The sequence below is a fragment of the Mastigoproctus giganteus genome, chromosome 6 (genome assembly GCF_048544385.1).
Source record: "Mastigoproctus giganteus isolate SK-2022 chromosome 6, ASM4854438v1, whole genome shotgun sequence".
NCBI lineage: Eukaryota > Metazoa > Arthropoda > Arachnida > Uropygi > Thelyphonidae > Mastigoproctus > Mastigoproctus giganteus.
The window spans coordinates 158,162,084-158,174,308 of record NC_143580.1 but is presented as its reverse complement, the minus strand read 5'-3'; the positions used below and the strand labels follow the sequence as shown (position 1 = coordinate 158,174,308).

Sequence of the window (12,225 nt, the reverse complement as noted above, 5' to 3'; positions counted from 1 at the left end):
TTTCATCCTTGGCCACACATGTATATAGTATTATAAAACCCTTTAGACAGACGATACAATTTGGAATTAAGAACTACGATACATTATTTAATAACCTTAAGGACTGTAGACAGCGCTAATCATAATTTATTCTCACTAAAAGGAAGATGTATGCTTACATGTATAACATGTATACCAATACTAGAAGTACAGTAAATAAATTTGATGAATTTGAAGTGTTGGTCAAGACATCAAAGGCGGATATCATTGGGATAGCAGAGACGTAGTTGCCACACAGATATAAGGAATGCAGAACTGGAATTTGGGGAGTACAATGTGTACAGAAAGGATAGACAGGATAGAAAGGGAGGAGGTGTTATGCTGTTAATTAAGAAAAACATAAAATCAAAAGAAATGCACCCAGTTGATATAGATGAACAGTGCACTGTTGAGTCAGTTTGGTGTGACATAAGCATTGCGAAAGTAAAAATAAAAATAGGAGTGTTTTATAGGCCTAATGACTCGAATGAGTACAATGAACAGTTGTACAGAGAAATAGAGTGGGCTAGTAAATCAGAATGTCTTATAATGGGAGATTTTAACTTCCCAGATATTGACTGGAACTTGTGAGTTGGTCACTCACACACTAGTCAGACTTTTGTGGATTTATTGGATGATTGTTTTCTGCAGCAGCATGTTCGAGCGGCAACCAGAGAGAGTAATACTCTTGATCTGGTTATCAGCAGTGATCATTTGTGTGTTAAGAATTTGCAGATAAAGGAACCACTAGGTAGCAGTGATCACAGTGTACTGATGTGGAATTTACTTAAAGATTTAATTACCATCAGGGATAAAGGAAAGGGTTTTTGCTTCCGTAAGGGTGAGTACAGTGGTCTCAGAAAGTTTTTAAATTCTGTACAGTGGGATCAACTGATGATGTTACCAACAGTAAATTCTAAGTGGGAAGCATTCAAGGAATTAATCATGGATGCTACTAAAAGTTTCATGCCTATTAAGAAATATTGTTCAAGGTTTAGGCCTAAATGGTTATCTAATGAACTAATGAGACTCGTAACAGAGAAGAAAAATGCATGGGATGCATATAAATTATCAAGCGACTCAGAAGCCTATGGCAGATATAAGCTAGTCTGTAATCAGGTCACAAAGGAGGTTAGGCAGGCGAAGGCAGATTACGAGAAATCCTTGGCAAAAGATGCTAAGAAAAACAGCAAGGATTTCTTTACTTATATAAACTCTAAAAGGAAGGGGATGAATCTGATTGGTCCACTTGACATCGATGGTTCGATGATCCTGCTCAGATAGCAAACAAACTGAATGAATGAGTATTTTGCATCTACATTCACACATGAGGAATTATTAAGGTTTGAAAATGGCAGAAGGTTATCAAATTGTAGCAGGATACTTAATGATTTTGTAATAACTGAGAGCAAAGTGGAGGAGAAATTGTCGAAGTTAAACATAAGAAAAGCACCCGGGGTGGATGGGATCTATCCAGTTATATTAAAGGAGGCGGCAAAGCAACTAAGCAAACCCTTAGCCATAATTATGAGAGCATCCTTGGACTCAGGGGAGGTTCCCACAGACTGGAGATGTGCAAATGTATCCCCAATTCACAAAGGGGGATCGAAGGGTGACACGAGTAATTACAGACCAGTTAGTTTAACTTCTGTTCCGGGTAAAATTATGGAGTCACTGGTTAAAGATGCATTGCAGGATCATCTAGACAAGACTGCAGCAATAATTCAGACACAGCATGGGTTTGTTAAGGGAAAGTCTTGTCTGACAAATTTGATAGGATATTATGATGTGGTTACAAAGGAATTGGATGCAAAAAATAATTTTTATATCATATATTTGGATTTCAGGAAAGCTTTTGACACTGTTGCGCATGGAAGACTATTGTACAAATTGGAGCAGAATGGTATTAAGGGTAAGTTGCTACAATGGATTAAAGGATGGTTAAGTGGGAGAAGACAAAGGGTGGTAATCAATGGGTGCTGCTCTTATTGGACTAATGTTATTAGTGGAGTTCCACAGGGTTCGGTGTTGGGTCCACTGTTGTTTTGTATATTTATCAATGATATTGATGAAGGTATATCAGGCTTAATGTCGAAGTGTGTAGATGATACAAAGGTTGGCAGGGTTGTTAATGGCAGTGTGCTACTGCAACAGGATCTAGATAATTTGGGCAGATGGGCTAAGAAGTGGCAATTGAAGTTTAACCTTGATAAATGCAAAGTACTGCATATGGGTAGAAGTAACCCCAGAGAAACGTACCAACTGTGTGGTACTACACTTAAGGTGGTAGAAAATGAAAAAGACCTGGGAGTAAATGTGCAGTCAGATATGAAGTTTTCTGAGCAATGCAGACAGGCTGCCAGGGCAGGTCATGGGGTTTTGTCAATGATATATAGGAATTTTGCTAGCAAGGAAAAGAAGGTGATTGTCCCTTTGTATAAGGCAATGGTCAGGCCGCTCCTAATTTTACTGCCACTTCCCTTTGAGACATATTGCCTCAGTTTATCGTACATTTCTATAATTTGTGATTTATCTTTTACGCTCAAATTCACTCTCTTTCTGTTCCCAGACATTTTTTTTTTTTTTTTCGGTAGTAAAATTTAAAACACAGTAAAAAAGATAAGCGTTACTCAGTAACAAAGCACACAACACACACAAATTAGAACTAACATGACACACATCAAGTGAGACGAAGTTTAAATATAGAAATGAAGAGCAGCTTTCAGTGAAGGGGAAACACATTTCACCATAATAACATGCAAACACAGAATTCCCGCTATCGGTATTATTGCAAATGCAGTAAGATCGAGTTTACTACCCATTTATTGCACTAACAGAAATGCATTAACAGAAAAGCCCAATCAACCGGAAACTGCAAATTGTTTTATGGTTGTGACCTCCAGAAATGTGCTTTAGAAAAGTATCACAGAGGCATTTGCAATTGATTCTTATAATCAAAGATGTGATTCTAATAAACAATGCAAGTGTAGTGCATTTTATTGATTTGAATCTTCTTCGAAATTTGATTCTATAAAGCAGCTGATTCTAATAACCAGTGATCACTATAACTGGTGCTTACTGCATAATAAAAAAAAAATCTGAAATGTAGGTAGCTACAGGAAATAATTTGCTGAAACACTTGCTACACTGTATTGTATTTGCATAATTTAACTAGTTTAATAAATTTTGCAATTATATTAAAAAACCACGTTTCGGGGACGGTGGGTTATTCCAGACTGCCTAATGAAAGGTCTCTGATGGAATTTAGTCACATTGCTGGTTGTCATCCTTTGGCTTTCATCCAAAATTGTGGCACAATTTTGGATGAAGACCAAAGACTAATGACTTCTAGGGCATCAGTTGAAATTGATATACTGCTTTTCCGAAATGTACTTGTCTAGACCAGAGCTTAACAAATACAGTTGCCGTAATGACTATGGGGTTGAACTGTCAGTTCTTTGTTTTATGATCACTGTGGTCTATATCTTGCAAAGATTAATAATTTTCAACAAAAATGCAGTATGATGACCGCTTGGTGTGGAAGCTAAACTATCAGTAGCATTACTTTATGGAGCAAACCTTATTAATTGAAGGAAAATGACAAAGAATGATATCCAGTCAACCGCGTCTGGCTTTTGTTAGGGTAGTGAAAAAAAATTTACCTGAAGGACATTTTCATAGATTTTTCTTATTCAACATTGATACAACAGATTTGTATGTTTTTTAATTGAGCAGGGAAAAATTAATATTAAAAAGTTTTTCATTCCATATATTTTATCGAGCTTCGTTTTGCTTGCATGATTGTTTGCAAGTCAGATGTTAATAATATGGGGAGTGACTCGCATCAAAAAAATGGATGTTTAACAACTTGCGATTTTTTGATTTGTTTTTGCAATATGTTAGTAATAGGTTAATATATCATTTATATTTAATTTATAATTAATTAAATATTTAGATAAAAGTTATTCATGTAATGAAATTTAAAGCTTTTAATTCTCACAGATTTTTGATCTCAAAATGTCCAACATTTTGAGATCAGAACTCCCCTCTCCCCAAATTTAGAATTATTATTGGAATAATTCTAAATTTAGAATTTAGAATTATTACAAATTTCCCTCTTTAATTTTACATGCCTCCTAACTGCAAATGCGTTTTCCTTCTTAATTTTTGAAACTGTGAGGTATAGCTAGATTGGAGAATGAAAAGAGTTCAGAGAAACCTAAGGTGGCACTCTGAAAATTTTGTTCATGCTGCAGCTTGATAGCAAGGAGGTGGGTGTGTCTATAGCTGCCATATTGGATATTTGTTTGCTTTAACTTTGAATTAGTTTCAAATTCATCTTTAATAGAGTTTTTTATTGGTTATAATTTAATTAATAGCAGCTTAACCAGAGTTTTTCACCCCAGGTGAGTTATGATTTACTATTACTTTACTTAATATTTAAAATTGAATAAAAAAATAAAAAAAGAGTTTGAGTTCTTACAAGTTATTTTTGAGAAAATAAATAATCACCTTAGTGAATCTCATCATGGTGAAACTAATCAATTGTGGACTCTGCAAAAATAATATAAAGGAAAATGGTAACTATTTAATTTGCAGTATCTGTAAACAATCAATCTGCCTTAGATGTAGTGGAATTAAATCATATCACAAAATCTCATATGCCAGTCGAGCTTCCTATAAATATAGTCTACATAAAGTGGATTCAGTGAATAAACAATCAATATGTAAGGTAGTTCGTAGACTTGTCAAGCTTGATGAATACTTCAAGAGACTCCATTAACTCCACTGATACTGGATTTCCTGAAGATCATGTATGGCATAACTTAATAGCTGGTTCTCAACCCACAGATTATGATTTTAATTCTAGAGTGTTCTCTCTCTCTCTCTCTCTCTCTCTCTCTCTCTCTCTCTCTCTCTCTCTCTCTCTCTCTCTCTCTCTCTCTCTCTCTCAGAAACTATTTTGCTGGAATTGCAGGATTACAGATCTACTCAATATGATAAAGATGTTGAGTTGAATAGGAAACTGTCATTGTTAACTGATAAAACTGAAGAAGTGTTTAAGTATAGATCAAAACTAGACGATTCCTTGCAATTAATGGTAAGATTAGTGTAAAACATAAATGAAAATTTTGAAACATTATTAAAACAAAATTCGACATTAATTTCAATACTGGCTAACCTAGTAATGACAACCAATTTAAATGGTTCTAATAATAATGTAAATTTTAAAAAAAAGTAACATAGAAATAAAACAAAAAGATATTACAGGCAACGCAGATCTTGGTGAAATAGAAACTGAATCATATTCAAAGTTACCCTTTAAATATGATGCACATACACTAAAGAAAGATATTATATATAATGATTTAGCAAAGGTAGGTATTCCTTCTAGAGGTTTAAAATCTGTCAAATTTGTGGAGAATCTGAATTTGGAAAATAATCATGTTAATATAGGTACACAAACTGGAACATCACAGGGTGAAGATCACACAGAAAAAGATAAAGAGAAAATAGGAATACAAAATACTAAATTTCAAACAAGTAATGATATTACAGATCAAATTATTTGTGCATTATTAGGGATAATGCATGATAATAGTAATGTAAATAATAAAGGGAAAGATATACATAATAATATTTATGAAAATAATAAAGGGAAAGATATACATAATAATATTTATGAAAATAAGGAAATGATATCAGACAAAATTTCAATAGATGAAAAAACTATCAATAAAGATACAGTAATAACCAATCAGGTAATTGAACTTGATAACATAGAAAATTATAAAGAAATTGGCTTAACACAGGTATTGAATAAAAATACAAGAAAAATTGAAAAGGTGCCTAAACTTTCTAATAAATTAACTATTGAAAAAGATGAGAATTTTAATGCTCATAATATTAGTTTCACAGGAAAGGGTGAAAAGGGTAACATAACCACCATACCCAAAAAGAATCTCTTTTTTTTCATGTTTCAAGATTATCTCCAGCTACTAATGAAACTGACCTGGTGAATTACTTTAAAATAAAAATTAAGGCAAAAGTGCAAGTGGAGAAAATAATATCTAAATACCCAGAGGATTACTCTTCATTCAAAATAACATTTGATTATAACTTACTAGAGCTATTATTATCTGAAAATAGCTTTCCCGAAGGAGCTGTGATTAATTCATTTAAATTCAAAAAGAATAAGATAAAAAGAAATTTTAATAAAAATCAAGTATTTTATAACAAAAATCATAAAACTAATGTTAAAGATGAGGACATTTGCCTCACTTAAAAAAGAGAAATAATGAGTCTGGAATCGCACATTTTAATATATATTTATAAAATGCTAGAAGTATTACAAGTTCAATTAATATGTTACCTAACATAAACAGTCAAGAAGAATTTGACACATGGGCTATTACAGAAACTTGGTTATTTCCTGACATCAATAATCAAGAATTATGTCCTGATAATTTTCAACTTATCAGGAGGGATAGAAATATAAAGAAAGGTGGGGAAGTAGCATTATTTATAAACAAAAACTTTATATATTGGCACAATCGAATTTGGAGGATTTTGAGAGAATAAAGGTAAAATTGAATGCAGGTAAAAATACTTTACTGTTGATTTTATTATATTTACCTCCACCTGTATTAGTTTCTACATTAAACTAGAGGCATCATTGGAATCAATTATTAATTCTGTTAATATAGATATTAAAACAATAGTGATGGGAGATTTTAATGTACCTTTTCACTTGGACCTTAATAAAGGTAAATTGGTTATGGAAAAATGTTGTCAATCTAATCATCTATTAAATATGTTTTTAAGACTTAATCTAATTCAAAGAAATACTCTTGCAACTAGAGGGAAAAACATACTAGATGTAATACTTTTAAATTTTGATAATTAATGTGAATTATGCAGAACATGATTATTTTAATTCTGATCATTGTGCACTACATTTGGACTTAACATTGGAAATCGAGTCATATAAATCTAAAAATATAAAAGAATATTTTGACCTTAAAAATACTAACTGGAATATGGCTAGAAAGGCTATCTATCATTTAGCTTGGAACAAATTTTATGACATAAAAGATACTGATAAACTATTGGATATCTTAACACATAATTTAACAAATATCATAGAACAAACTGTTCCTATTAAGAGACAAAAACGTTAAGAAACTCAAATACCCTATCTGGTTTACTCATGATATAATCAAACTTTTGAGAATAAAGAAAAATTGGTTTAATAAATTCAAAGTAAGTAACAGTCTAATAGATTACTGTAGATTTTCTTTTTTTAGGGAAGGAGTGAAGTATAAAATAAAAATAGCTTATAAAAAATATTTATTCTCAATTGAATCTTCAGCTATTAAGAAAAATAATCTCAATATATTTTGGAATCATTGGAACAGATATAAAAAGCAATCAGATATAGAAAAGAATTCATGGATTTCTTTGAAAAACTATATTCATCAAATAACGATATAAGTAACAATAAGCCTACTTTTCAGAATAATATGGGAAATGATCATATCAGTAATTTTGAAATTAGCCCAGATTTGTTAGTTGCAACAATTAGTAAATTTTCTATGAACTATAACACTAAATTGGATAGTATACTAATGGGCTTTTGGAAAAATTGTTATATCGTGTTAAGTAAACAACTGTTACATTTTATAAACACTATTTTCAAAACAGGGCATTTACCCAATAATCTCAAGGTCACTACTATTAGTCCCTTATATAAGAAAGGCGATAAGAATAATCCTGCCTCTTTTAGACCAATCCACAAATCTAGCTCATTGACTAAAGTTGTACTATATATAGTTTATAGACAAATAACTGCCTTTTTCCATAATAAATTACATCACTCTCATCATGGTTTTATTGAAGGAAGGTTGACGGTTACAAATTTAATTACAATGGAACACAACATTAGGAAAGCACTTGACAACAAAGATGGCTGGACATCATTTATTTAGATCTTCAAAAAGCTTTCGATTCAGTTTCCCATAAAATATTATGTAATAAGCTTGCTGAACTGGATGTAATAGGACTAGCTCTAACGTGGTAACAGGACTATTTTCATAATAGAAAAAGTATAATTTGTTATAATGATGTTTATTCGGAATACATTAATATACAGAGGGGTGTTCCACAGGGTTCTTCTCTTGGCCCTTTACTATTTAGTATATTTCTTAATGATATATATATATATTCATGTCTACAGAAACCTAAGTTTAGTATTCTTACTTATGCTGATGACATGAAATTGTACAATGAAATTAACCAGTCTATGGATTGTGAGGAGCTACAAAAAGGTATTCAATTGATTACAACTGGATTAAAGGACATGAACTAAATGTGAATATTGATAAATGTCATGCCATTACCGTTACTGATCCCCATAAACAGTTAGTCATCTGTTATAATTACACTTTAGATTCAGTGCATATTAAAAGAATACATGAAATTCAGGATTTAGGGATTTTAAGAACAAGTAATGGCTCTTGTACATCTCATATTATTAAAATAACTGCCAGAGCATCTAAAATACTTGGTTTAATCAAAAGAGCTTGTTTTGATTTTGTTGGCCCTGATATTCCAGAACTGGCTTATACATCTGTTTGTCCAATTCTGGAATATGCAACACAGGTGTGGACCCCTTTTGGAAAAAACAATATTAATATGTTAGAAAGGGTACAAAAATCTCTCATCAGGTTTTTAATTTACAAATCAGATTTAGACTTTTATGTGCATAAATATAGAGATTGGTGTAAAATTTTTAACATTCCCACATTAAAAGAGAGAAGGAATATGTTTGTGTATCCTACTACATTTGATACGTCAAGGCAAAATAGAAGCTCCATTGCTACTTTCATGTATCAACTTTAATTGCCCACCTAGGCCTTTGAGGGAACATAAATTATATCATATTACTAAATTTAGGACAAAACATCTTAAATTTGAATTTTTCAACAGAACAGCAGCATTTTTAAATGAAAATAAAATTGATATTTTTATTAGGAAAAACAGTGTTAAAAATGAATATTATCTGATTTTATAGTTCATTATTAAGCTTTATTCATCTACTAGGATTTATGTATTATTTTAACGATTAAAAAATTACATTTTTCATATTGATAATGAAGTAAAATTACTTTGTTTTTAAAGTTTTTCTTGTTATTCAATGTTTTATATCATTCTTTTTAATTTATTAATACTACCTTATTATTTATGATATCTGTGTTTAATATTTTCCTAATCAACTAAAAATTATAATAAGTATCGCCTTTTATTTTTAAATATTTTTAAATATGTTATTTATTGAAATTTGTATTTGTTCTATAAATATTTGTTTATTTATTCTATAAATATTTAATTTTACTGAAGTTTATATGTTTTACTTTTATATATATATGTAATATTTGTATAGCAAACTATAAATCAAAAATGTAAGGCTTAATGCTATTATTGTGATTAATAAAAGAATTCTATATTATTCTGTCAGAACCAGTGTACGAAATGGTGCATTATGACCTGCTTAGTTCATGTGCCAGAAACTTCAGTGCAACCAATCTATTAGCATCCTCCCAGTTTTTCTTTAGGTTAATTGGGCAGGGGGAGAAACATGGGTCATTCAATTTTACTGGGTAAATAACTTAGAAATCAAACAGTTAAATATCCGTTTTATTTTAGAATATACTGTAATGTTTATTGATTAAAATTCAATTTATATATTAGGAACAGCAACTTAAATTACAGAAGAATCCAAGTAATCCTCTTCCGCCATCACCAGAATATTATAAAACTCTTCTGGCCCAATTAGATAATTGTGGATGGAATAAGTACGTGAGACTTGATTCTTGTCAATATTTAATATTATGGTTAATATTTAATGGGTATAGAATATTTAGTGGCCTTTTAATAAACTGACTTTTGTGTTGTTAGAAAATATAAATGTATTGCAGTAGTTTCTTATAACATGGTGTCCTTAATTTTGTATGTCCCAATGACAGATTACTTAAAAGGGCATATCTGAGATTAAAATGCCTAATCAACAACAAACTTCTTTAGATTAATTAGTGGGGGGGGAACCATGGTCATCCAGCTTCGCTGAGTAAATAACTTAGAAATCAAACAGTTAAATATCCTTTTATTTTAGAATATACTGTAATGTTTATTGATTAAAATTCAATTTATATATTAGGAACTATGGAAGAATCCAAGTAATTCTTTTCCGGCATCATCAGGCATTGTTTTTACTGCTATGTTATATGTGTGGCAGAATTTGTGTGATAGTTGTAATATGTGTGATCCATAAAGTAAATATTGATTGAAACTGGAGTTTGTCTGGAATTCAACTAATTTTCCTGTCCATCATAATATCTAATTTTTATTTGGATATAATAATTTTGGTTTAGCTATAGTAGTGTGGTGCCACATAATGGAAAAAATGAATTTTTTGCTATTATGTTGTATTACAATGCGTATCATTTATAATTGTCCATTTGCTAACACTTCATATAGCAATTAAAGCTAACTAGTTATTACAAATCCAACTCCCTAAAATCCACTCGTGCACACCTTCTCGATGGTAAGCCCTGTTATGTCACTTAGGTGGCAACGAATGTGTAGAGTGGTTCTCTTCAAGATGCCTGGTCAGTGTAAAGAGGAAAAGACCAAACCCTCCAGCACGTGACAGTAAGACGTAAAAAAAATGGCCCTCAGTCCCCAGAAGCTTTCACTCCCCCTCTTATGGCAGCGAGAGGATCAGAGTGGAAACAGAGGGTGCTAAGAATCTCTGGGTACGACCAGGCTGCATGCACGGAAACTGAACTTGGCCTGTTACAACGTAAGATCGCTCATCGGTGAAGACAGGATATTAGAGCTGGAAAAGGAATTAGAAAATGAGAATTGGAATATCATCGGTTTGGCTGAAAGAAGAAGAAATGAATCACTTATAAGTTTATCAAGTGGAAATCTGCTGTACACCAATGGAAACAGTTTTTGTTTTTTTTTGTTTGGTTTTTAGGAGCATTAGCAACTAAGGCCATATTGCTCCGGGATATGCGGTGGTCATTCCCTGACCTTTCCGCATCCTCCATATTTGGTGGTGACGGGCTCGAACCCCGGTCTAATCAAGAAGCGTGTGCTATGCACTGCTGCTCCTTCCCACCTGGCTACGGAGGCGCCACCCAATGGAAACAGTGAAAGGAGTGAAGTTGGAGTTGGCTTTCTAGTCCATAAAGATATAAAAAAACAACATTTTGGAATTCAAAAGTACCTCACCAAGGGTGTCAAGACTGCTACTCAGGATTTCTAAGAGGTATAAGCTAAAGGTTATAATGATTTATGCACCAACATCGAGCCATGATGATGAAGAGGTTGAAGAAATGTACACTGAAATTGAGAGTCTTCTAGATGAACAGAAAACTCACTACACTATCATTATGGGGGACTTCAATGTAAGGTTGGAAAGAGACAAAACAGCGCAGAAAGGGAAAGAGACAAAACAGCGCAGAAACTATAGGAAATTTTGGAATTAGTGAAAGAAATTAAAGCGGGAAAGACTTGCGGAATTTGCAGAATCTCGAGGAATGTCAGTAATGAAAACCTTTTTCAAGAAAAGGGTGAACAGAAAGTGGACATGGAAAAGTCCAAATGGATTAACAACTAATGAAATAGACTTCATCCTCATTAACAGAAGATATATCGTGAATGATGTTACCGTCCTGAACAAGGTAAATGTTGAAAGTGATCACAGAATTGTAAGATGCACACTTGATATAGATGTAAGAAAAGAAAGGAAAAAACTGACTCGAGTAAATAAAACAAAGGTCTTTGAGATAACAGAAGAGGAGAAAAAGCAGTATGTACTGGAACTTAAGAACAAGTTTGAGCTTCTGCAGACTACTCAGGACCAAGATATGGATGAGGAATATTACAACTTTCTTAAAGTAATAAAGCACAAGAAACCTAATGGTAAAAAGATTTCCAAAGAAGAAAAAAATTAGTCAAGAAACACTTGTCATGATGAACCGAAGATGACAAATAAAGAGCAAGAAAAAAACTGACAAGGAGAAAATTGAGTATACTGAGTTATGCAAAGCCATTAGAAAGGGACTCAGAGAGGACATAAGAAAATTTAATGCAAGAAAAGTAAAACAAGCATTAAGGGAAAACAAAGGATTTAAATCA

At 32.1% G+C, this 12,225-nt stretch overlaps 1 protein-coding gene across 1 annotated transcript in view; it reads left to right on the top strand.

Annotated features, from left to right (window-relative positions):
• Fancl (E3 ubiquitin-protein ligase Fancl) overlaps positions 1-12,225 on the top strand; it is a 202,065-nt gene that overhangs the window by 24,255 nt on the left and 165,585 nt on the right. The window contains exon 3 of the mRNA XM_090375427.1: positions 9,769-9,872. Within this exon, the coding sequence (XP_090231553.1) occupies positions 9,769-9,872 (104 nt within the window). The remainder of the gene's footprint in view (positions 1-9,768; positions 9,873-12,225) is intronic.